The 26,277-nt window shown below is 37.0% G+C and overlaps 1 protein-coding gene across 4 annotated transcripts; it reads right to left on the bottom strand.

Annotated features, from left to right (window-relative positions):
- Positions 1-26,260, bottom strand: tbc1d14 (TBC1 domain family, member 14). Of its 4 annotated transcripts, XM_065289418.2 has the most exons (18): positions 25,814-26,260; positions 25,662-25,724; positions 25,425-25,573; positions 21,541-22,240; positions 21,073-21,172; positions 14,589-14,707; positions 13,201-13,283; positions 11,790-11,907; positions 11,517-11,623; positions 10,031-10,117; positions 8,811-8,905; positions 8,238-8,309; positions 6,383-6,511; positions 6,164-6,273; positions 4,459-4,717; positions 1,009-4,013; positions 691-802; positions 1-508 (listed from the first exon to the last, which is right to left on the bottom strand). In XM_065289418.2, exons 3-16 carry the CDS (start codon positions 25,471-25,473, stop codon positions 3,957-3,959), a joined length of 2,085 nt encoding a protein of 694 aa, XP_065145490.1. In that variant the 5' UTR covers positions 25,474-25,573; positions 25,662-25,724; positions 25,814-26,260; the 3' UTR covers positions 1-508; positions 691-802; positions 1,009-3,956. The 4 variants fall into 4 exon arrangements, with proteins under 4 accessions (XP_065145490.1, XP_065145489.1, XP_065145491.1 ...); XM_065289417.2 differs by lacking the exon at positions 25,662-25,724; XM_065289419.2 differs by lacking the exon at positions 25,662-25,724 and having other exon boundaries at positions 25,898-26,260.
- Positions 26,261-26,277: the final 17 nt, after the last annotated feature.

Here is a 26,277-nt window from a genome sequence, read left to right as displayed (position 1 = left end):
TATGCTTTATTAAAATTCAGTGCATCAAATAAGAAAGATTTTTTTCTATATTGTGTAAAAAAAATTAAGAGACGTTTTAACCAGTATGTAGGTAGCCGAAATTACAATCAAAGTTGTGAATAGAAAAATCATGCAGCGTGGTAAAAAACTGAGTTGAATGATTAGGTTCTACTTAACAATTAAAAATGCCAGTTTGTTAAATGTTTTCATTAATTATTTTTGCATTTTAAGTATACATACATAAGAGAAACATTCTGCATTTAAACCAAACATTTGTTAGGATGATGGATCAGTAAATAATAGCAATAAAAAGCAATGCATTACACCAACAAAAACAACATCATAGAAAGAAGAGAAATTAGCTATCACTTAAAAAACACTGAAATTATGCTTTTAAGCCAAGTCAAGCATTTTGCGCAGCTGCTGTTTATCAATTTGTTGCATGGTTCTTTTCACCCAGTTTGCTTTAGGGTCCATACAGATATGAAGAGACTTCTTGGTGACAAAACTGTTACAAAGACAAACTTACAGTTACTCCACACTGCTGTTTTGCAAATGTACACAATATAACAAACTTCTGTTAAACAGTCATTGTTAGCACAAATAACACATTATTAAGGTATATTTAAATTCACTAAATGTCTCTCAGACACCGGAATGGACATTAAAACTCAACCTAGCAAAACTTACATGACTCCAGTATTGGGACATTTAGGTCTTGTCTCCAAGTAGTAGTCGATTTTATCAATCGGAATTTTACCCCTATAGAACTGAAAACAGCATTCAGCTGGCTCATTGGCATCTGTGTTAAAAATGTAATGTTATTTATCATAGATATTGAAACATTTAAATGCATAAAACCACTTCAAACATATCAGATTCTGGTCACTCTTTTACCCTGGGAGTTGAACTTTATAATGTCAGAAAACATTGATAAATAAATAATATTGAGGTTAATTCATATCACTGATTAAATAAATAATAAAGCTAAGTTTTATGATGACTTACGGTTGCCCGCTGCATCACACTGGAGCCAAGTGACTACCAGAAGTCCAACAAGAAGAGAAATATAACAGTAACGCATAGCTGTAGATTCTGTTTCTTGAGATATTGTACTGTAGATATCATCAGTCTAATGTCCTACAAACAGAACCATACATTTTAAAGGTAGAAGGGGAGGGGGAGAGTGTGGTTTTGGCAAGGGGGCAGGTTATAAGTGAGAAAATGTTCCATGTAGAAAATAAACCACAAAAATAAATAGACAGGAAACATTTTAGGTGGTTGTTTCATGTAGGCTAATAAAGCAGAAAAAAAGTCTTCACCATCTTCATGACTCAACAGTTTATCTTACCATACATAAAGAAAGTCATTCTCACTGTTGTTTAATGAAACAAAGAGATAAAATAACTTTTTTCTTTTTCATTTATTTTAGTAGTCATGTGTCAATACCAAACAAAATCAAACAAAGGCAGGATCATTTGACAAAACAACAAATACATAAATAAGACAGATAACATTGTGATTTCAGGCCAATGTCTGTATGTTTTTTAAAGAAACATTTCCTGTCACCCATCATTTCTCCAGAAGCTATGCTGGTAATTCACTAAGCAAGCAATGTGATCAAATGCACGCTAAATAAAAGTTTCAGGTGAGATTGCATGCACACAGTTTGCATCTGATAGGTCATTATGCATACAGAGCACATCAGGGCATAGATGCGCTACTGCCTCCATTTCATGAACCGATTCTTTCAACATGAACAAAAACAGAAAACTCAATTTCATCATCTGCACTTACATGATCAGCGCTGTATGACCACTGTGGCTAAATTAGACAGCATTGTGTCCTTGTGTTAAACACTGGACACTGACACATTTCAGTACAACAAAGTTCAAGAACTTAGATTCACATCCTTTGTAGACATAAATCAGCTTTGCAGTTACAATTAAGAGTTTTCATTACTTTTAATTGAACATTTTGGACTGTTAATAGGTATCCAAATGCACAATTCGACACAATCATATTTGGTCAAGTTATTGAAAGTACTTGCACTTAAGGTTGGATGGGTACAGGGCAAAGAAAACTACAAATAAAAGATAACTACAAAGAAAGCATTTTAATTAAAAACCGCATATAAGAATAAAGAAATAAATAAAGCACAGGAAAGAAAAAAGTACAGACCTATGAAAAAGGACAAATAAAACATGTGCAAAGCAGCTTATTGCAGTAGTGTGGTTCAAGACCACAAGGTGGTGGGAAGTTTTCCTTCGATCATAGTGATCACAAAGATATAAAATCTCACCACATTATTTTTAAATGATCTCAACACAACATCAACACACCACAGTGAATGCAAGTATGAATGCAAATATCCCTTATCTGATTATTTCATTGAAAACTATTTTCTTAGCAGTGCCCTCATATTTATACGACCACACTGACCATATATAAATTTGTATTACATTACTTCTGATGAATATTGGAAAGCTTAAATTAATATAATAAATAAGCTCTTGACCAAAACCAAAAAAATGGTCCTCAAGATCACACATTCACTTCTTCCTAAAACAAAATGAGTGACTATGAGACAGGTTATTGCCGTAATATTCTGGTCCGTTGTAATAAGCTGAACAGATATTAAACCAGAACAGATATATAAAAAAACATTACATGATAAAGTTTATGAAGTTACTAAACATGGTATTTGTGCAAATTTCCCAATCAAATGACATACAGTCTTTGAATAATCAAATTTCAGATTTTTTTAAATCCACACATAATGCAGTGTTTAATGTCAAAATATTACAGCAAAATATAGCAAGGCTATAAGACGTAATGAGATGTCAAGCATAAATAAATGTGAAATGAGTTGTATGACTGACAAACCACCAACACCTTCAAGAAGCGAACTCACCCGAATTTCCCATCTACCTTTTTTCAACACTTCTAACCACCATATTACCCAAACTGCACCAAATGAAGCCACATTCATTACATTAAACATCCGTTTTCAGCCTATAATAATAATAATAATAATAATAAATTATTATTATTATTATTATTATTATTATTTCACAAACAAAAGCCGTCTAAACTTCCTAATGTCATTCTTGCTGCATGTTTGGCTTTACAGTGGCACAATAAACAGTATTTCTATAAAAAGAAATAGGAAGAGAGAAAGAGAATCCTGTAACAATTCCACAAACACACTATATCCTTTACTATCCACTCAAATCTCTGAATCAATAGTTACATATAAAGGGGTTAAAGAGCAAGAGGTAGCATAAATTATAGTTCTTCAAAAGGAGACTTTGATTAAGTGTGCAAAACTCTTAAAGAACAATGGTGGGATTTACTGAAATTCACAGAATTCACAAATTTGACCTCCTCATGATATGCATAACTTCAGTTTTCTCCACATAAATATCCCCTTGAGATTACAAGACAATAATACAAATACATCACACAATTACTCAAAGCTTTGATAGAGTTAAGCAGGAGAGGGAACCAGTGTGACGGTCAGGAATCTCATTTCAAGTGAAAGAATGCAAGAAGAAAATATAACAACAGATCGGAAAGCAAACATTAAATAAAACAACATTCTAAAACAACCACAGCAAAATATATATCATTTTTGTTTTTGCTTAAATAGACACATAATGTTTAAGTTGAAGGGGAAATATGGATAAGTGTCAAAATGGTGAAAGGGAAGAAGCAGAGAGGAAACAGAGACACGAAACAAACTCACATTCTTCAGTCTGGTCCTGCCCTCCACGCTTACCCTGAATCAGAGTTGCTTTGTTCCTGTGTGCTCAGTTTGTGTGCAAGTATCAGTTTGTTTTCAAGCATCAGTTTGTATGGAACAGGACAGACTGCTGGAACTCCATTTATTTCCAATGAGGTATGTAGGAGTCAACAAGTGATTTTCTCTTTGTAATGTAAGCTGAAATAGGAAGTCAGTGTTTCAGTAGTGGACTGGCTCGATCTTGTCCTTTCTGCAAAGCCTGAAGAACCTGAAGGTGAAAAACGACCCAAAATTAACAAATTCAGAAAATGCAATAAACTATGGAAGAACAGCCTAAGGATTGCATTTACATTGAATTCCCTGGATGTTCCTTTAAATAAACGCATTAAAGTAGCCTATACATTTAATAGAATGTGTGTTCACTGAGATTAAACTCATGACCTTAGGCAAATCTCAACCAATTAAGCTACAATTGCTAGAATAGTTAAGGACCAGCCCGAGAAATTAAACACACACTAGAAGGCAACATCAGCATTATATCCAATTTATAGTCTTGCACTCCAAAAAAGACAGGTGTTTAGGTTAAGCATTACTCCATACACAACTAAATGTAGTCAAGATGCAATTCATTGTATTTTTATGTTTTTTTTGTTCATAATAGGTTAAAACATGTGATGTGATGTGTTTAGGTGAGAGTCTGCTTGTGCACGTACTTGTGCCCATTTCTTGTTCTTGCAGTTCATGTTGACATTGGTTATACTGGAGAAGAGCTCATCAGCAGAGATGTAGTCAGGCAGGCGCGTCAGGAACTGAGCGATGTGGATGAAGTCCATACGGGTGAGAATGTCCTCATAAAGGCGCAGGATACCCAGTGCAGTACGGAAGAGAAACTCCTCGCCATCTCGGCAGAAGACGTCCCACACACGACACGCTATGTCCAGTGGGAGGGATTTACTGTACAAGGTAAAGATCCTATGCAGACAAAAGTAGGCATGTAAAAATTTAATAAATCCCTGAAAACATATATCTACACTCAACTAAAGGATTATTAGGAACACTATACTAATACTGTGTTTGACCCCCTTTCACCTTCAGAACTGCCTTAATTCAGTTCTTAATGTGGCATTGATTCAAGAAGGTGCTGAAAGCATACTTTAGAAATGTTGGCCCATATTGATAGGATAGCCTCTGGCAGTCGATGGAAATTTGTGGGATGCACATCCAGGACACAAAGCTCCCGTTCCACCACATTCCAAAGATGCTCTATTGGGTTGAGATCTGGTGACTGTGGGGGCCATTTTAGTAGAGTAAACTCATTGTCATGTTCAAGAAACCAATTTAAAATGATTCAAGCTTTGTGACATGGTGCATTTTCCTGCTGGAAGTGGCCTTCAGAGGATGGGTACATGGTGGTCATAAAGGGATGGAAATGGTCAGAAACAATGCTCAGGTAGGCTGTGGCATTTAAACAATGCCCCATTGGCACTAAGGGGCCTAAAGTGTGCCAAGAAAACATCCCCCACACCATTACACCACCACCACCAGCCTGCACAGTGGTAACAAGGCATGATGGATCCATGTTATAATTCTGTTTACACCATCTGAATGTCTCAACAGAAATCGAGACTCATCAGACCAGGCAACATTTTTTCAGTCTTCAACTGTCCAATTTTGGTGAGCTTGTGCAAATTGTAGCCTCTTTTTCCTATTTGTAGCGGAGATGAGTGGTACCCGGTGGGGTCTTCTTCTGTTGTAGCCCTTCTGCCTCAAGGTTGTGCGTGTTGTGGCTTCACAAATGCTTTGCTGCATACCTCGGTTGTAACGAGTGGTTATTTCAGTCAAAGTTGCTCATCTATCAGCTTGAATCAGTCGGCCCATTCTCCTCTGACCTCTAGCATCAACAAGGCATTTTCGGCCACAGGACTGCCGCATACTGGATGTTTTTCCCTTTTCACACCATTCTTTGTTAACCATAGAAATGGTTGTGTGTGAAAATCCCAGTAACTGAGCAGATTGTGAAATACTGAGATCGGCCCGTCTGGCACCAACAACCATGCCACGCTCAAAATTGCTTAAATGACCTTTCTTTCTCATTCTGACATTCAGTTTGTAATTCAGGAGATTGTCTTAACCAGGACCACACCCCTAAATGCATTGAAGCAACTGCTATGTGATTGGTTGATTAGATAATTGCATTAATGAGAAATTGAACAGGTGTTCCTAATAATCCTTTAGGTGAGTGTATATATCCCATGTTATCTTATGTCCACTATGTTTTTAGAATATACAGTCTCCTAATTAATAGCATTCGGAGTTTTTAATAAAATGTGACATGAACAATAAAGGAAATTATTATGAAATGAGGTCTTTGAGATTATGTTTCTTTTTCGAGTGAAACATAAACTTATCTTAACTCACCAGTCGATTAAATAAATATCAGAGGACAGGCTGTTATTCTTAAAATGTGTAAATAGCTTTGGTAGATTTTCTTCGAAGAACACTTCGAATGCTGCAAAGTATGTCAACATCTAGGAAGGCAAGAAAAGACAATATTAAGAGATAACATTCACATACCATTGTGTGTGTGTGTGTGTGTGTGTGTGTGTGTGTGTGTGTGTGTGTCTATGTATAACTCACAAGGCTGTGGTCCACTCTATAGAAAGCCATTTGACAAGGCTTGTTCAACAAATTAGCAAAAGCAATGAAGGCATCAGCAGTGTCCATGTTCAGGATCAACACTGCTGCAATAAAGGACATTCCCTGCACCTACACATAAAACATAAATATATTGAGATTACGTATGAACAATGTTCACCTTGAGGTCAAAGACAAGGTAATTGAGTGTCATTCACACAAGCGTCTCCTCAACCTTTACTCCTAATGTCAGATGAGTAATGCCTTCCTGTATTCACATCCTAAACTTGTGATAATATTGCCGAGTACCAGACCCAAGCAATGCATTACATTCCGATTGTCAACATTTCAATTTCAATTAATTTAGAGAATAGGAAGAAACGTGAATATATAGAGACAGAATTAAAATGTTTTGTATTTCAATATTATTAAAGATTTGATTTAGAACTTTGGAGGTTTTATGTCAGCAAATTAGATTGGTCTAAAAAGTCAATTATAGAAATGTGCTATTCATTATGCCATTTATTAATATATTAACTACATGCATTTTATTACATTTACTTCATGGCCCAGGGTGAATGAACCCATCCTTTCTCAGAATGCCACCAGTTTCACATAATATAAATTTTTATTATTGTATTCTCATTATAACTTAAATACCTGTGAGGCATGGTAATTCTAAGTGTAATTGATTACATTACATCATCAACAGTTTCACAGAAGTAAATGTCACAGCTATTAATTTCTCTGTTCAATTTTCCAGTTGCTTTATTTATATGAACTTCACACCCATCATTTAAGCGGAGGTGTAAGTGATAAAACTCTTTGACCACACAGCTGAGTAGCAGGATGTGTGAGGGTTTTGCAGCTAAGTAGCACATTTACACCTATGTGTAATAATTGGAAAAAAAATGTCTCATCACATTGACAATTTTGAAAAGTGTTCATGCTCTTTAACTCTTTCCCTGCCAGCATTTTTAAAAACAAGTTGCCAGCCAGCGCTTAAAGTTTCACTAAACTAAGATAATTGTGTTAATTTAAAAGACTTTTGATAGAGATAACTAAGATAATAGTGTTAATTTAAAAGACTTTTGATAGAGATTGGATTCAGAGCGATCATCAAAACAAACTGAGTTTGAACTGTTTGTCCTAAAAGGTTGCTTCCAGGTTTTATAAGTTGGGTAAGAGTGCCACATGGTAGATAATATATAGCCTGGCTCCCCCCTCCTACGTGCTTCCGCTTAATTTTCATTTCGCTTCAGCAGTACGTCTGGGATGGCTCTATAGAGTTTCGTTTTCTCCTGCAAAAATCTGCAGGACCAATCAGCGAACAGATGGGGGTGGCTAAGAACGATGACGTTGAGGTCGTGCGTCAGTTTGAGTTGTAGTTCAGTAATGGCAGCGGAGAAAGACGTGAGAAAAGCTATCCGGTCCGTTGTTGCAAAACTGCCGAATATACAGAAGTTAAAGCCGGAGCAAGAACCAGGTTTGCTAAGTTTTGTTCGTCTGATTATTCTGACTTGTTGTTTCCGTCCGGTTTCGGTGCATGATATACGTCACGACCACGCGTTAGCGATTAGCTTTGGCAGATCTTGAGTGACTCTGAGCAGATCCAATAGTTTTAAACTTCAACAATGGACCCTCCTTAACGGAAGTAACGCTTTGCAATGGAGCGTGGCCAGACTCTCTGTACAAATGAAATGAATGTACGAGAGTCTGGTTGGACCAGGCTAGATAATATACGGATTGAAGGAAAAACTCATCATTGGCTAGAAAGCATAACTTGTCAATGGGGGGGAAATAGTTAATGGTAAAACTGTGAAGTGCAAGTTTTAACAATTAAATTAAATTCACTTACATATCCCACATCGGGACGGTAGCAAGTGTAAGCTCCCAGTATGCTGTGCAATACATCGTGATATGGGCCACCCTAAAAGACAATGCCAAAAATTTAAGTATTATAAAACACTAAGGGGCTGTGTACACCAAAACTTTTAAACGCGGCTGAAAACGCCTTGAGGACGCCGAATGCCAGCTGTTTTTCAGCTGAGTGCCAGCTTTCTTCAGCTGAGCACTTTGGTAGCTGTGATACTTCAGCTGCGAGCCGGTTGGTTGCTGTGGTAATGTCCCGCCCCTGCTCCACTGTGATTGGGCAGCCATGTGAGAACTGACATTGACGAGCGGAGCTTTTCTCCCAAAGTTGAATCTCTTTCAACTCTAGACTCTCAGCGCCAAGCGCGTGAAAACCGCCAAGCGCCGGTTTTCAGCGCGGAAAAAACCCGCTCGCTGCTGGCTTATTTGAAAAACGCCGAGCTTCCATTGGAAACAATTGAAAACATGCGCCGGCCGCGGGCGTAAAAGTTTTGGTGTACACAACCCCTAAGGAAACTGTCAGCAGGTGACTTGTCACTTGAAACAAAAATGCATTTACCTGTTGGAATATACAAAGATTGGGAAAAGTTCTGGAAATGTCTAACTTTATCAGTTCTAGACTGGCCTCCCGATCAGCATTAGACAAGCCTACATCTGAAAAGAAACCAATTATTAGAATAGAGATGGTTTATAGTCAATAGAAGAAAAAAACAAAAAAAAACAACAAAACAAAAAAACTCTGTCGAAACATAAATAAAACCTAAACTATAAGATACTAAAATATAAAATGGTAAAACATATGGATCATTAAAGTGTTTCTTATGAGTACATGAGCTGTTCTTGCATGAATTTTGAGTCTTTAGATCAAAAGTGGCAGTAAACCTTAGGGCTGCACGATCAATGGCATGCAATTATCGTGCTCATCTTGTCAGTAAATCCGATTCCATGATAAGTAGCAAATCGCCATCGCCTGCCTTTAGATGGAGCGGCATTCACTACACAGCCTAGTTCACTGACAAGCTAGGCCATATCGAGTTCATAATCGCAAGCAATTAGTCTGGTTTGAGAACCACTGGTTTTAAGGCAATCATACACCCTGTATATCGCACAATTACATTCAAGAGCACCTATTTCATTGATAAAAAACTGTTATTTTGTATAATACAATGTGTTTGCGAGGTTAATGGTTAAAAAACACATTATTTTCCACATATCGCACATTTTTGTAGCTCCAGATTTTATTATCTTCCTGAAACGCACAAATTTAAAAAGCTCTGTGTCCCTGATTGGCCAGCTAATCTGTATGTTGTGATTGGCCTGATTATCTCTGACATCAGCCAGCAATGTGACGCTCCTTACCATGTTTGAAAGATTCGGTCACAGTGCAACGCTAACAGGAGTTAACTTACAGGCTGAGTCTTAGTGGGAGGAATTATGATAATGTCGGACTTGTCTACATTACCAATTCCAGGAAGTAAACTGTTGCCTACAATCCGTGTGCTTGTTGTAGTCCAAGAAAAGAGATTTACGTTGTAGATGATAACTCGCATTATTGTTTGCTTTGGGTTTGCCTTTTGCATATCATTAACATGTACTAATACACACCTACACACCAAAGGAAATGTAAAAACGTGTATTTAAAAAATAAGTGCTCTTTAAATGCAATTAGCCAAAGACCTATCAGGCATTGTAAGTTAGTTTGATGAATTTTTACCACAGTGATAAGAAGTTAAAGCTATGAATCCCCTAAAGTAATAGAAACAACTGGATGACACCAACCTTCAATCTCTGTTTCTGCAGTAGTCGTTGGTGTTAGAAAGGCATTCCACTTCTCTTTGGCTCTTGATAAACAGATGTTATACAGCTCTGTTTAAAACACATGCACACAAAATAATAATAATAATAATGTGTTATTTACATGAACATACAACATTTGCTTTCAAATATGACCCCTAGTAATCACCATGTAACATGTTCTTCGATATGCATTTTTATAAATTGTGTAAATCAGCATTCGTAAAATAATCACCCAACCAACAACGCACCCTTTCCCCCGATTTCACAGACATGGCTTAAGGCTAGTCCTAGAATAAGACACGTTTGACTGACATGTCTCAACTTAAAATAATTTGCGCTGACAGATCTTAAAATATGCCAGTGCCTTTAATATGTCTCAAGATGAACACCAGTAACACCTTTTTTCTAAGGCATGTTTATAAAAGATGCTTAAACATCTAAATTTAACTAAGGCCAGGTCCTGGCTTTAGCTAAGCCTTGTCTGTACCAGGGCATTAGGTATTACTTATTATTCAACACTTAACACTTGCATCTTAACTAGGGCTGTCTTAAAGATTATTGATTAATCGCCTACAAAATAAAAGTTTATTTTTCCATAATATATGTGTGTGTGTGCACAGTGTGTAATTATTTTGTATATAGAACATTTTGCAGGATCTAAACAACACTGGTCCAAAAGCATTTCCTGTTTTAGTTTTTTAACACTGAACAAAATATTAATTAATATTAGAACAAAATACAACCAAGAATAAATTTAGTTGGTTGGTTTATCAAAAATGGAAAATTAATGTGAACTAAAACACTTAAAAACAACAGGAAATGCTTCTGAAGCAGTGTTGTTTACGTCTTGCAAAATGGTCTACATTAATACACACACATGCATGAATGTACTTAAGAAACATTTAAACACACACAAACATATACACACACACACACACACACACACACACACACACACACACACACACACACACACACACACACACACACACACACACACACATTTATTTATATATTATGCAAACACAAACTTTTAGTTTGTATGCGATTAATCTCATACATTTTTTGACAGCCCTAATCTCAACGTTCTGTCCTTTTCACTCACGATGACAATAAATAATTGCTGCAACAACACCGAAACCACAAAAGAAGTATCAGTATCAAGTTCTCATAGGAACGCTAGAGAACGACCACAAAATCATGATAACTGCAACCCTGCTTTACCATTTGACGTCAAAACAGCATTGATGTTTTGTTTACCTTTTAAAAATGTGTTAAATTATATTTATAAAAAATATATTTATTAAGAACTTGCAATGCAGAAGACACTTTTAATCAAAAACCAAACTATACCTTTTAATATACAACTATACTCTAAGCATTTTTTCAGTCCTTTCCTGTATTTGTTTATACACAACGCATGTGGTTTATGTGACCGATATTATATACCCGCATGATGCATCCGTACCATCTGTGATGTTCAGCTCATTGCCTATTGCCAGACTCCAAACTTTGCCCCTCACACTAGGCGGCAGACCCTGCCACCACAAATCCCTCACCCGCTTCAATGAACACCTGGAATGAAGAGGAGAAACAGAAATAATTCATTCCTGTTTTAATTTTTGTGTATATAGTTTTTTTTGTGGTTTAACTGGTAGAGCAGGGCATTAGCAATAGCAGGGTAATGGGAGAACATGAAAAAAGGTATTGTCCAAGTTCTTTTTGTTTTGTATTGACTCACATGCTTTGCCAGTTGGGCAGTATCTCTTGACTCCAGGTGAGAGCAGCATTGCCAATGCTGTCTTCTAGTTTACACCGGTCCTCCAGCTGTTTCTTCCGCTTCTGGGCATCTTTTAGCTCTGCACGTACACAAAAAAATCCCGCAAGAGAGAGTATTAAATTGTGGCTTTTACAACAGCGCCCTCTGCAGCTCAATAACAATCATCAACAGTCAACAAATAGCCAGCAAATAGTCGTGCTAAAATTGGTTGCAAAATCATGGCTAATGACTTTGATATATTTCAACTGCACTTAAATCATTAAGACACATTGTGATATTGCATTCTCGTATTCATTTAACATTACAGGAGGAATACTTGTGTCACTATATTGCATTCTGAAGAAGTAGAAAAATATAAAGAAAAGTCTGAACAGGGTGTTTCTTTAGTACACTGCATGTCTTTTATTTTTAAGTACTTGTGTCCATTAAATCACCCAGTGTCAGATCACTATCCTCATATAGACGGTTTCATCGGACGCACGTGTGCTGACGCGATACATATCTGGATCCTAACTTTACTTCCGGTTTCGTTTTTTTAATGGTATGACTAGTTGCTAAACTGATCTCTTGAACAAATGCCTCGGAAAATAACAAATGTTTTGGTTTCCTAGGAAAACTATGTGTTGTTTTTTTGCTTGTTATATAAATAAACTACGTTTAAAGAACTTTGTTGTTATTTATTCTTCTTAGCGGAGTTTACCGGAAGTTACGTGCGGACCACGACAGACGCTTGTTTATGTTGTTACTGCTGAAACCGTCTATATGAAGGGGACATTTCACAAGGCTTTTTTAAGATGTGAAATAAATCTTTGGTGTCCCCAGAGTACATATGTGAAGTTTTAGCTCAAAATATCATATAGGTAATTTATTATAGCATGTTTAAATTGCCACTTTGTAGGTGTTAGCAAAAATGTGTCGTTCTGGGGTGTGTCTTTTTTTAAATGCGAAAAAGCTGATCTCTGCACTAAATGGCAGTGCCGTGGTTGGATAGTGCAGATTAAGGGGCGGTATTATCCCCTTCTGACATCACAGGGGAGCCAAATTTCAGTGACCTATTTTTTTACATGCTTGCAGAGAATGGTTTAACAAAACTAAGTTACTGGGTTGATCTTTTTCACATTTTCTAGGTTGATAGAAGCACTTGGGACCCAATTATAGCACTTAAACATGGAACATTTTCATGATATGTCCCCTTTAAAACCAAAATTCGATTTTGGATAACATGGCAGTAACTTTTGAGATTTTCAGATTTAAATTACATAAGTTACTTATGTAGTCGTACTCAAAGACATTTTTACCTAGATTTGGCATTTAGTGTTAATATTGGACACTGCTTGCACATACACAAACACATGCATGAGAAGAAAGTCACCTCTTTTCTTGGCCTGAGCCACCATCTCTTCATATTCCTGTTTGTGTTTCTGGGCCTCCTCTTCAGGCTTTGCTGGAAGATTCCTACATGTATAAATACAGCCGTGGGAAAAATTAAGAGACCACTTCAAGAATATTTTCAGTTTTTCGAAAATGTACAATTTATAGGTTTGTGTTGAAGTAAAAGGATAATTTTTTTTTAATTCTGTCAACTACCGACAACATTTCTTCCAATTCCTAATAAAAATAATGTCTTAATTTGCAAAAAACTGAAACCGGACAAACAAACAAAAGAAGCAATGATTTCAAATTTTGAATACTGCAAAGAAAACAAGTTTAAATTTTTTAAAAACACAATACTAATGTCTTTACATGTAGCCTATTTTAGGAACAATTCGAAAGTGAATATTTAATGGAATAACCCCGATTTTTTAACAACATATTTCATGGGTCTTGGCATGCTCTCAGTCTTTTATATTGCTGCTGGGAGACTTTACTGTCACTCCTGAGGTTTGCTTTTATTGAAATTCAACAAAATTGTCTAAAATGGTCACTAAAATGGTCACAATACGTGTAGAAATGATAATTAAAGGCAAAACTGGAGTGGTCTCTTAATTTTTCCATGGCTCTATAGATAACAATAACTATATGTCAATAGAGATATGTTAGAGAGAGAGAGAGATCACTTTACATCTATATCTTACTATAGTTTATGTGTATCCCAAGCGTGCTGCACAAGCCCTTAAAAGTGAAGCAAAAACGTCCCGATTGCCCCCCAGTGACTGGTCCCAGTATAGGTCATAAACCCCGCCTCCCCATGTTATTCAATGGGACTTGAGAGCAACTAAAAAAACTAATTACACTTCAATTATCTTTTTTCCGAAGCTGGTTTCTGTCATTTACTGTAGTTTTTATCACTCTGATGTAAATCCAAATGTTTTTTTTTAAATAGGTTTGTGTTTAGTTAGTTATTTAATGATATAAAAACGGTGGTGTCACGTCATGATTGACAGCTGTGATATCGTGTGATATGCGCATTCTACGAGAGCGAGGGCGGGGTTTTGACTTCGCAGCTTCCCTTCCTGCTCACTACTGCGCATGACTGGTCCAGAAATCGCTATTGCGCAGACTCAAGACCCAAGATGTCAGCGCCATATCAGGACACTGGCGGCTTCACTTTTCACAAATGGAAGAGAGCGAACAGGCGTCGTCCATCTTTTTTTACAGTCTATGGTGTATCCCCACAGCATACTTAAATACAAACTGCATGTAGGTCTGTGGATGGTGATTTTATGGTGTGATAGGATGGTGTGATGTGTCTGCCACACTCATATTAACGATTTTCCTCCTACCTATAACATAGATTACATATTGAAGACAAACACTCACGCCGGCCGGTTCTCCAGTATAAGTGCAGTGGTTGAAAGAGGCTCGAAGTCCAGGTTCTTTCTTACATTCTTCTTGGGAGACGTGGAATTGTCTGCTTGTCCACTCCTCCTTTCATATTCCTGCAAAAATACATTTATACAAGTTATAAATACTGTACTGTAGTAAACAGTTAACAAGTCAATGCAAGATAGTGACTGAATGAACCAATTTGACTTAATTCTATATAAAAGTCTCTTAATCTTCACAGACTAGCAAGGATAAACTTGACATAAAAACAACTTTACTGTTTCAACTTCTTATCTCATCAGCTGTTTTATATAAACAGCTGTCTATTATTTCATTCAGAGCTTCAACTTCATTAACTGCTCAAACATTGATTATTTTGCTCACCATGCTACCATGCTCTGTGTTAATGTAACTACAAATTGCTGACACAGCGATTCGGTCAAGGACACAGTAGAGCTGACCAGAGGCAACATGATACAGAAGGCAATAACATATTGAAATAAAAAACACACAGCAGAGAAGTGTGCTTACATAAAGCAACAATGAAATGATGAACATATACAAATTAAGCTTGACTATTATTCAATGGTTTCAGGCGAATTACATTTGTGATAGGAAAAATAAAGATGGCTGTGGGATGGCACTAATCCAACTAAACATTTTGACAGATAAGTAAAGTCCATAATTTTGATTTATTGAACTTATTCAATAAAATGCAACTTTTTGGATAAATAAGCAGCATGGATTCTTTCAGGGACAGTACCATTTAAGGAAAATAGAAATACATTGAAGTTTATAGTTTGTCAAAGGTTGCCTTGAATGTATTTTTAGGATAAGGTACTACTAGCAAAATTACAATATTATATAACAATGAACCAAGGGCATATATTTGGTTTAAACATTGGAGGGTTGAAATATGAACTGCACATTTGTTTCTATTAATCACTTTATAAATGTGACCCTATCTGTGTAAGCCAGGCCAAAGTCTAATAATCTAATTATGAGATTTAGAGCATCCACTTTTGATTTCAATGACAGATTACACGTTGAATTTTATCTTTGACATGGTCTTATTTAGTCAATAGTAAAGACATCAAGTCTATATTTACAAAGAATATTTTTTATGCAGGGTGATTTTGTGTAGCAAAAAGTAAATCACAAAAAATTACTAGGTTTTTACATACTGGCTCACAGATATTACGGTGGGGGGTATAGTCCCTTCATTCAACATATTTAGCTGTACGTAGATTGAATCATTCTATTATTAGATTCATTTCTTTAATTCCATTTAGATGTATTTTTACTCAATAGGGTGTGTTTTTGCAACTATGCAACCCTAGTTACAAAACTGCACTGGTCACATGCAGGATATGTGCACATGCAGGAAAAATCTTGTGCTCTTAAAAATGCTTGGTTGTTCTCAACACAGCGTTGGGTTTAAAAAGGGATGAGCCCAACCTGCAAGGTTATAATTTAGCCTATGCTGGTTTGTTTTTAACCAAAAATGCTGGGTTGTTTTAACCTATTGTTGGGTTGTTGGGTCAAATGTAAACAGGAGTGTAAGAAAATATTGATACATGTATCATGATATTTAGTTTGGCAATACAATATTGATTTTTAAAAATCCAACATCTACATTCAAATAAAAATCATATTCAGTTGTTTGGTTTGGAGTTCACATCACTACCACTAGACCACTAGATAACATTCTTCTTATCTCTAAACCTGAACAGTGACAGGAAGTACTAGCATATGGGCGTGACATTTTTTTTAGGCAAGGTTTTCATATGGTGGTGGTGTGTTCTCAATGACAGCTTTCATAAAATTATATACTATTATACACCTAAAATAGGAAATATTCAAATACTTTGCCTCGATTATCAATATCGCAATGTATGGCAACATACTGCACATGACATCACAATATTACACAATTCAATATTGCACCGAATATTGCACAACACAATATTTTATATTTAGATATATGAAGAGTTTCGTTGCAAAACGAGATAACTCAGTTTTTAACATTTTTGTCAAAACATTTTTATTATTATGTTATCATGTTATTATTTTGTTTTATGGTGCTACTTAGCTGTATTTTTTAAGCTATGAAGGTTTAAATCAAACAAACGAACTGCAGTTGAATTGATATTAATTGGAATGCACAACCAAGCAACAAAGCTCTTCATATATGTGTGTGTGTATGTACCTGGTAATTATCACGTTGTGGGGACCAATTGTCCCCACAAAGATAGGAATACCAGTAAATTTGTGACCTTGGAGACATTTTGAGGTCCCCATGAGGAAACAAGCTTATAAATCAAACAGAATGACGTTCGTTGAAAATCTAAGGTAAAATAAAGTTTTCTGTGATGGTAGGTTTTCGGTTAGGGGAAGGGAATAGAATATACAGTTTGTACAGTATAAAAACCATTACGTCTATGGCATGTCCCCACAAAACATGGAAACCAGAATGTGTGTGTGTGTGTGTGTGTGTGTGTGTGTGTGTGTGTGTGTGTGTGTGTGTGTGTGTGTGTGTGTGTGTGTGTTTTGAAATACACTGACTGTAAAGTAATCAATCTGATCTATGTATCTAACCAAACTGAAAGTATAGGTAATAAGCATTAAGTTTTGTTTTATTGATGCGGTCAGAAAGCATACTTTCCTTCACTGAGCTGAGTGAATCATAAATATTTAATTTCCCCCACACTACACTCTCTCTTACAGATAACATTAAACACAATGACCCACATTTCAACTAGAAGCCAACAAAATATTAGCGAACACTGAATTAAAATGTATAAACCTTTATTTCTAATCTAATCTTAAAGTCAAAGTAATTTTAAGCAAACCTCAAACCAAGCACTGACCCACAAACCAGACAACAATCTAAGTTATCAACGCACACACAAACAGCAGGTACACTTGATAAGACGAAACAGAGGCAAAGATCTCGCTCCACGTCAAGAAAGTGAAGAGAATTAAAATAATACATAAACTCACCATGAACGCTGCAGTGCTGTGGAGACATTCAGAATCCAGTGTTTTTTAAACACCTTACTGTATCATTCTCTATATGCACACACGTCTAAGTGCCTTGTAGACAGAAATGCAAGGCAGGGAAGCAGATGAAGAACACAAGGAATATGGGACACACCCTGAGTAACAGTAGCATGACACTACTGTGCTCCTCTGCTCTCCTCTCAGCTGTTATTGCTGTCTCACCCTTGCTAAGTTACCTGACACTCTTTTATCTTGCTCGCTTTCTCTCTGTTATTCCCTTCCAGCAAACCCACACCAAACCAGGAGGCCCTACTTCAGAGAGATGCAGAGGATCAGATCATTTCCCCTGCACCTGCTGTGTCCATATGTATATGTGTGTGCACGCTGATGTTATTCGTCATCATCACATTGCTGAGAGACGGTCCCTGATTTCCAGTCAGGCATACTAATCGATTACAGCTCACAGGAGCTCCAAGGCTACCAGCACTGAGATCGTGTGTAATCGGTGCGCTCTGTGGTCGACTGTGCATGTCTGGGTAATGTTCAAGGAGAAAAATTATATGTTTTACTTGGCCTGTGTGTTGTGTTAGGCATGAGCAGTTTTTGTAAGATTGCTAGGATCAAATAATTTAAAACTTTGCTGGCTGACAATTTAATTAATATTTAGTATCTTCATTTCATATAACTAAAATGCAGAAATGGCATAATATTGAAATTTAAAAAGCAATGATACAAAAAAACAAATGATACCAAATAATGTTAAGTTCACCTTAACCCATCTCTTCCAATGAGTCACTGCTACAAAGTCTGAATAAACCAGCAACTCTAAACCGGTCACCCAATCCCTCAATCTTCCATTACAGCTTTAGAGAACAAAAAAAGAGAGATACAAAAAGGCTGGAACTGAATGTGAGTGAAATGTAGATGGACGCAGGGAGGCTGAAATAGTGGGGTTCAAATTACCTAAAGCACATTGTTGGCTTGTTGACTCTCTGTATAATAGAAACAACACTGAAGCGGCTAAAATCTATGAAAGCAATTTGACTGACTTAGGGGCCGATCACACCAAATGCGTTTATGGCAGTAGCAGGTGCCTTTTTTGAATGATTTCTATGGGCAGTGAGCGTTATGCGCTGTTTATACACCGAATACTGTACCTTGCATTTTTTGCCACAGCACGTGTTTTTGAAGGAGCGCTGAGAGCGGAAAAGCGCCTGACGCATAGACTGTAAAAAAGATGGACGTAGTGTCCGTGACATCACCCATAGGTTTCTGAAGATCGTTTTTGAAGCTTAAAGTAGGCGGTGCCTGCCGTCACCATCTTGGCCACACGTCACCGCGCATCACTCGCAGATATCCGAAAATGGGTAAAAAGGCGGGACGTGGGTGAAGCTGTGGTGACTGGTTGCTGAAACCACCCCCGCCTAGCTCGACTCTAGTGACAGCAGTGGCTGTTCAACTGTCACTCAAGTGGCCACGCCCATAATTATGCAGAACTTTAAGGCTTAATATCATTTAAACGGATTAGTTACAAAAACATTAATCCCCCTCACAGTTGTCATGAAGGGGAAAATTAGCTATATAGACCAAAAACTATTCTTGTACCAGAATGTAAACATATTATTTTCTGCTGTAAAGTTGGCAATTTTAACATGGAGGTCTTTGGGAATTGACTCACTTTTGGAGCCAGCCTTTAGCGGCCGGTCGATGAATTAACCTCTCGCCGGCCCCTCCCCCAAAACGGCCATTGTCCAATCACACATCATAGTAAGCGGTGGTTGCCCCTCGGTCTGACGTCATTCACATCTTTCCATTGTCCAATCGAATGAGGGGAGAGACGTGTTTTCTGTTATAGTGAGGGAAGTTTACAGTTGCTTGCTTGGAACAACGTTACCGGACTGCAGTCACTCACTCTCTCCTGTGTGTTTGTGCACCTCTTACCCTCGATCAAGGTCAGAGCAAGCGTGCTCTTTTTAAAGTTTCTGCTAATATGACAATAGCACTCACAATCCATGTTTGATTGACAGGACAGCTGTCTCGGTGGTTGCCTAGCAATATAAAAAGCAATGGTGCATTGCTCTTTTTTTTAAAGTGACCAAAAAAGGCAGTGCAACGCGCCTTGCGTTTCCAAGCATTTAAAACGTGTTTGGTGTGATTGGCCCTTTACGCAATAATAACACATATTTTGTGTCTGTTTTAAGACCTAATGAAGCAGTAGTGGATTCTGTTCATAAATAACTGTCAATATTAACATTCTCAAAGTGCCAAAATGCTCATTGGAGGTACAATGTAATAGCACTTAACAAAATGATAACAATTTTTAAATCCAGATTATTTGTGTGTTCTGTCAGAAAAGCAAGTTTCATGAATAGCACACCGCATGATTTGCTAAAAGCTAAAAGATCAATTACACTATGTGTTACTGAACAGATGACATTCCATTTATGTAGCATCAATAAATGACTTGGGCCATGCTCAATGAAGGATAGTTGAAAAATTAAGCTGAAAAATGATTGGCAAATAAAGTCAAATTTCGGCACAGCATCAGAGCAAGCCTGAACAAAAAACAGCACTGACTGCCAAAACATTATTTCACAGTTATGGATTTACATCTCTAAACCACAAGTATATCAACACTGTAAACCATGCCATGCATTTAGACCAGTTGAAGAATTACACTGGTATTCAAGGACAGGCTTAGACTGGTTCAGATCATACATATCTGACTGTTATTATTTTGTTCATATAAATGGGGAATCAAAGAGCTATGAATGAGGAATGAGAGAAAGCAGAGAAGCTTGTTCATGCATTTATGACATCTAGATTATATTATTGTAATGCTCTGCTGGGCTGGATTCTCAATGAAAAGGGAACAAATAGTGCAAAATGGAGATCCTAAAGTTCTTACAAGGTCACGCAAGATTACAAAATATTGCTACACACTTACAAAGCCCTAAACGGTTTAGCACTCACGTATTAGCAAATACCAACATGACCCAACTTCAAACGATCCAATCAGTTCTCGATGGATGATAGCCCTACCTTTTTTCATTTCAGATATACGTCACCACAGGGAAAATAAGACTTTAAATGTATACTAAAGACACATCTCTTCAGCCTTGCAATAGCATACACATAATTGCATCCTGTAACTTTACAATAAGCTATAAGCTAACTAACTAATTAATAACTATCTACTACTTAAAAAGCTATGAAAAGCAGCTACACTAATTGGGATGCTCAACTAGCAATAACATCAGCTTCAATCTGGATCTTTCCTCTGTCAGATGACCCAACGCATACAGTAAGTAAAAATGACACCAGCACTTGCAAGGACTTCGGACGACACCAACGCTAGACTTTAAACTACTCTATCATTTTTTTTAATTGTTGCATTTTATATATATTTTTATATATTTTATATATGTATATAATCTGGCCTTTTGTAAGCCTTGCATGAGCCCTGTGAATGTACCTTTTGTATTCCTCTGGGGTCTTTACCAAACAGCCTCCATCCAGGCTCTCTCTGACCTTCTAGTGCAGCAGTATCCTTCATCTTCTTAGCAAAAAGACTCCTAAAATATATCAAAGTATATAAAAGGAACTGAAATTTGAAAACTGACATTGAAATTTATAGACAGAAATAATAACTTTGCTTTATAAGCTTGTCATAGTACAGGTAATCGTTTTTGAGGCTGACCTCAATACATAAATTGCCCCAAACCACAGAAACAAAAGACATGCAATGACTGATGATGAGCAGATGATGAGAAACAGTAGTGTACCCCAATTTTTAAATGCCAACCCCATGACAAAACACAGATTGCAAGTGTGAAAATTAAAGGCTTATACATGATTGGAGCAAAAAAAATGCAGCACAAGATGAAACTACCCAAGAAGGATGCACAAAAAACCTAACCAAGCAATTAAACAAAAAACAGACCTGTCAAAGAAGCGTGCAAGCGGCCCCATTCTTTTCGTTCTGGCTTCATGTGATGTTGACAATCCTGCAGCTTGTCGTTGTGGGCTGCTTACATGTAGATCATTGGAAGGTGAGAGTAAGTTGTCAGAACGGTGCAAGACATCTTCATTCTCAAATGTAACGACTGCACTGGACTCTGATGTAACCATGAAGTCTAAAAAGTCCTCATTACTGACTGACAACGTAGCAGAAAACTCAGTACTCAAACTGGACACGCTGCCCACTGAAATATCATCACTGCGGTTCAATGTACCCCTGCCCATCGTACCGCAGAGCCCGCCACTGCTGTAGAGACGCACTGTGTCAAAGTCGCAACGTGGGAAAGTTGAGGACTTGAGTATGGAATTGTCTGACACATCCAAGTTTAGTGTAGCTGGATTATCATCGTGTGGAGGTGGAACCAATAGCTCAGCCGTGGTGACTCGGGCATGGACGTGTTCAGGTGGATTAATCTCAAGTGTGGGGATACCAGAATCCTGAGAAGCCAAACTACTGCAATCATCATCACGTTGGCCATTAATGGGAGTGAATGGTTTGCAGCTGAGATGTTGTAACTGAGAGTCTGAGGGCATGTGATGGTTGAGATGGTTTTGGATGGGCTTGGAGGTAATCTGCAAACACTGGCTGAATGATGGGTCACCAAATGAAGACTTTTGGGAACCTAGAGAGGTATATTACAAGCTTAGATGAGCAATGAGTAAAATGGTAATATTTATAAGCGTACAGTCACTTGTACAAAAGAGTGATTGCCAAACTTCCCATAAATCATATTGCTTAAAGGGGTGGTTTCCCAGACAGGGATTATCATAAACCAGGACTAGGCATTAGTTTAATTAGGAAATATACTTGTGTGCATTTTGAGGCAAAACAAAGGGCACTGATGTATTTTTAAGATGTGTCAGTGAAAGTAGTTTTTAGTTTGGACGGACAGCTCTTACATTTATTTTAATCTAGAACTAGTTGAATCCCTGTTCCGGGAAATCGCCCCATAGAGTTTTACTTAATCTGCCTACACATTTATCTGTTTAAAGAGATCTGAAAGATCTGATTGGATGCATGCAGTCATCATCATGACTAATTTAATGTGATGAATTTACTCTATACCAGGGGTCTTCAAACTTTCTGTGAGCCAGGGCTACCACAATGGATTAAACAATTTGGGGGGATACTTTTTGATATTTATCTACTCAAAACGTTTTTGTTTTACTTGTTGATTCTATTTTATTTTACTTGTTGATATGTTTTATCATGGTTTAAAATGATAACATAGATAAAATACGCCAAGCTAATAGGAAAAAATATGCAATAAATAAATAAATATACAATTAAGACTATTGCGAGCACCTCAAAGACTCTAAGTGGAGACCACTGCTCTATATAGATCTTATATCTTCCATTAGGTGATAACTGTGTAGTTTTATTACTATACTTTCCATGTCTATTGTCAGCCTTTTCTGTTAAGAGAATTGTTGGCATCCTACCTGAGTGACAAAACAATGCATTTGGCTGTGTAAACGGCTTTCTAATGTTTACCTCGCTAAAACAACAGCCCCTAGCTTTATTAATTCATAACCACATCATACCTCACCACTGGCCAGCTTCACAGAATAGAAAGTAGGGCTGGGTAAAATCAATCTTCAATTTAACAAAACAATTTGCTTAAACGAGTTTTACAGGGATTTCTCGATTTAGGAAATCCCTGAATCGATTCTTAGGGGGTGTGCACACCAAAGCTTTTAAACGCAACTGAAAACGGCAGGCAGTTCCTGACAGTTGGCTTTTTTCAGCCGACTGCCAGCTTTTTCGGCTGCCGGCGTAAAAGCTTTGGTGTGCACGGCCCCTCAATGTTTTATCTTATGCTTTACTTTAGAGGATGTAAATATTATCTGTATTTTGCCTCTCGTCCTAAGGATGTTGCCATCTTTTGATTTGCTCCTCTTAAAACAAAAAAAGACAAAGCATCATAGCGGAAAGTCATGGAAGCCAGTGGTAGCAAAATGAAAGTATGATGATGTGTATTATTTTCAAATGCAATGAGGGTAAAGATGTGGTCAACAAATTGTTATAGGCTTTACAGGCCTGTTTTGAACATATTTAAGAAATAAAATGTTTTCAAAATTCAGTTAATGAATTTCACTGTTGCATTTTTACCACAATAATGTGCATTGTTCAGTTTGTGCCCACATTGTATGCAAATATTTATGAATTCTTGTTACAATGTTTGTTACCCAAAGTAAAAGTAACTAAACAAGTGGGTCTATAAATGTGTATTTCAGCTAAGTAGGAGGGTTTTAGTTGCCAGCATTTATATTATTTCATGTCTGCAAAACTAAGATTTTTAACGAAATTTAATTGAAGTCAAAATCATATAAATAAAAAAGTTAAACAAAATTATCAAATTAGTCGCAATACCCATGCCCTAAAAGAACAGCATGAATATCAAGTGTCCAGATAGAGTACTGAATACAACCTGAACCCTGATTTAATATGTTAAGAAACAAGTCAATATCCCTTCAGCTCAACTATGAGCCAGGACAATATTTTAACTAATATATTAAAAAAATAATCAAAGTACGCACATCCGCATCATTTTAGCCAGGTGCAGGATCAAAATGTATATACTGTATATCATTTAATACAGAGGAAATCTGCACACTGTTCTTCCCCCTTTATTTAAATAAGATAGAATTGGCAATGTTTTGATCAAATTTGATCTTTTATAAATAAAGGTTGAAGAATTTCCTCTGTATTACATAAGGAATAATTGATGACGGGGTCGTAGAATTTTTCGAAAATTTTATTTTTAAATAATTTAAAGGACCGGAGTTACCTCATTGCTCTGGTGGTTATTTTAAGATATTTGACAGGTCAGTTGTGCATTTATCAAATTAATACCTGTGGAACATCTCTCAACCAATCAGAATAAAGTATTCAACAGCCCCATGGTATAATAACTAATATAATTGACCACAATTCCACGAACAAGGTGATTTCCTCATATAAAGGAAAAGTGACTGGGGTGGGGAACAGACTACACAATGGCTATCAATATTGTGACACTATTATTATTATATTAGTGTCACAATATTGTGACACTAATATTGTGACACTAGCTTAGTAGGACATAAGATGTTATGTTGAGGCTGATGCAGATGGGAGAGGCAATGTACAAGCTCTACAGGTTCTTCTTCCCCAAGTGAATATGCTTTGATAAAGTCACTTGATGTTAGAGGTCAATATTACTTTGTTAGCGCAAAGATGATTTGAAAGATGACTAAGTCATTGTATTATCACATTTTACATCTATAATGTTGAATCTCATTGTTTTCTGTGACAAAGCACGCATATGACACGGAAGAATGTGTGTCAATGTCATTTATGAGCTGTCATATTTTAACTTGCCACGCTAATCTGTATGTTTCCATGATAGCTCAAAAGCTCAATAAATTAAATGTTCTTGCTCAGAAATTAGTCATTATATCTCACAAGACATTTATTAAACCACTAGAGTCTTCTGGATTACTTTAATGATAGATGTATGTGCTTTTTATGTGCTTAAAGTGTTAGAGAACGTCATATACATCTGGGTTCTGGGATGGCATGAGTTTAAGTAAATGATGACAGAACTTTCATATTTGGGAAACCTATTAATTTAACAATGCAATGGTTGTGGGTTTGATAACCTTGGACCACACACACACTTATAGAAAAAAAAACTAGGAAGTACAGCATATATGTAATAACATGAATACGGTTATTAGTTCAGCTTCCAAGAACATAAAGAGACAGACTGGGGGAATAAAGTACCTTAGTACCTGATTCACTAATGCTTAGACCCAACTTACCATCTTTATGTTGACAGGTTTCATTAGACGCGTGTACTGCTTCTGCCATGTTCTCGCTGCAAGTGAAGTGATGCGTGTGCACGCGCCATCACCTCCTCACCATCACTCCCGACCCTCCAATACACCAGACATCAAATGCGTCTGCATATCTGTAACAACCACCACAACACAATCAGCCATTGAAAGCACTTCTGCATTTCTTTTCCCATCTAACGTTACGCTATAAACTTAACTTACAACCAACTTTTCCCACTGCTGCGCGTACTTCACTCACTCTTCTCAGGCTCAGGAACTTTAATACTACGTACATTACAGTAAGTGACTGTAATTAATATGCGTAAACTTCCGCACATGAATAAAGCAAATTGTCTTGATATAAAGTATCTTACCTGTTCTGATACTACCAGCGCCATTTTAAAAAATCCTCACCGATAAACTCAGTACCAGGAAAACATACGCATCGATGAATTCACCTGCTTATAAGTGTGTCGCTTCGTCTCAAACAAATTAAAAACTATTGTCCACTACACCTGTAGCGACAGCATAGTATTTCAATCGCTCAAAACGCTGCCATTTGAAGAGAGGCAGACCTGTTGGAAGTGTTAGGACAGTCAGTAAATCAGGAAGTGACCTTCGGTGTCGACACTGTTCAATGAGCGCGATGAGACAACACTGAAACGCTCCTGTTTTATTTAACGCGGCTGTCTACAGTAAACAGACGGTTGCTTCAGGTTTTGTCGCGTCGCTTTTGAAGTGGACCTGGCTCGAAGGCGAATACGATCAGGAAGTTTGGCTACGCTTTGATATGGTTTATTGCCGTTTTATCTGCAGCCTGTTGTTATAGTAACTAATA

Source organism: Paramisgurnus dabryanus, chromosome 2 (genome assembly GCF_030506205.2).
Source record: "Paramisgurnus dabryanus chromosome 2, PD_genome_1.1, whole genome shotgun sequence".
In the NCBI taxonomy this organism is placed as follows: domain Eukaryota; kingdom Metazoa; phylum Chordata; class Actinopteri; order Cypriniformes; family Cobitidae; genus Paramisgurnus; species Paramisgurnus dabryanus.
Note: the sequence above shows the minus strand (reverse complement) of the source record. Positions and strands in the feature narration are given on the sequence as shown.

What these genes read in the sequence shown, in the direction of transcription:
- tbc1d14 (XM_065289418.2), bottom strand. Translation starts at nt 25,473, where the DNA reads ATGGCAGAAGCAGTACACGCGTCTAATGAAACCTGTCAACATAAAGAT. An exon ending in AACCTGTCAACATAAAGATG is followed by an intron (nt 22,241 to 25,424) that starts GTAAGTTGGGTC and finishes ATACCTCTCTAG; the next exon opens with GTTCCCAAAAGTCTTCATTT. An exon ending in TGAGCTGAACATCACAGATG is followed by an intron (nt 10,118 to 11,516) that starts GTACGGATGCAT and finishes TGTTTTAAACAG; the next exon opens with AGCTGTATAACATCTGTTTA.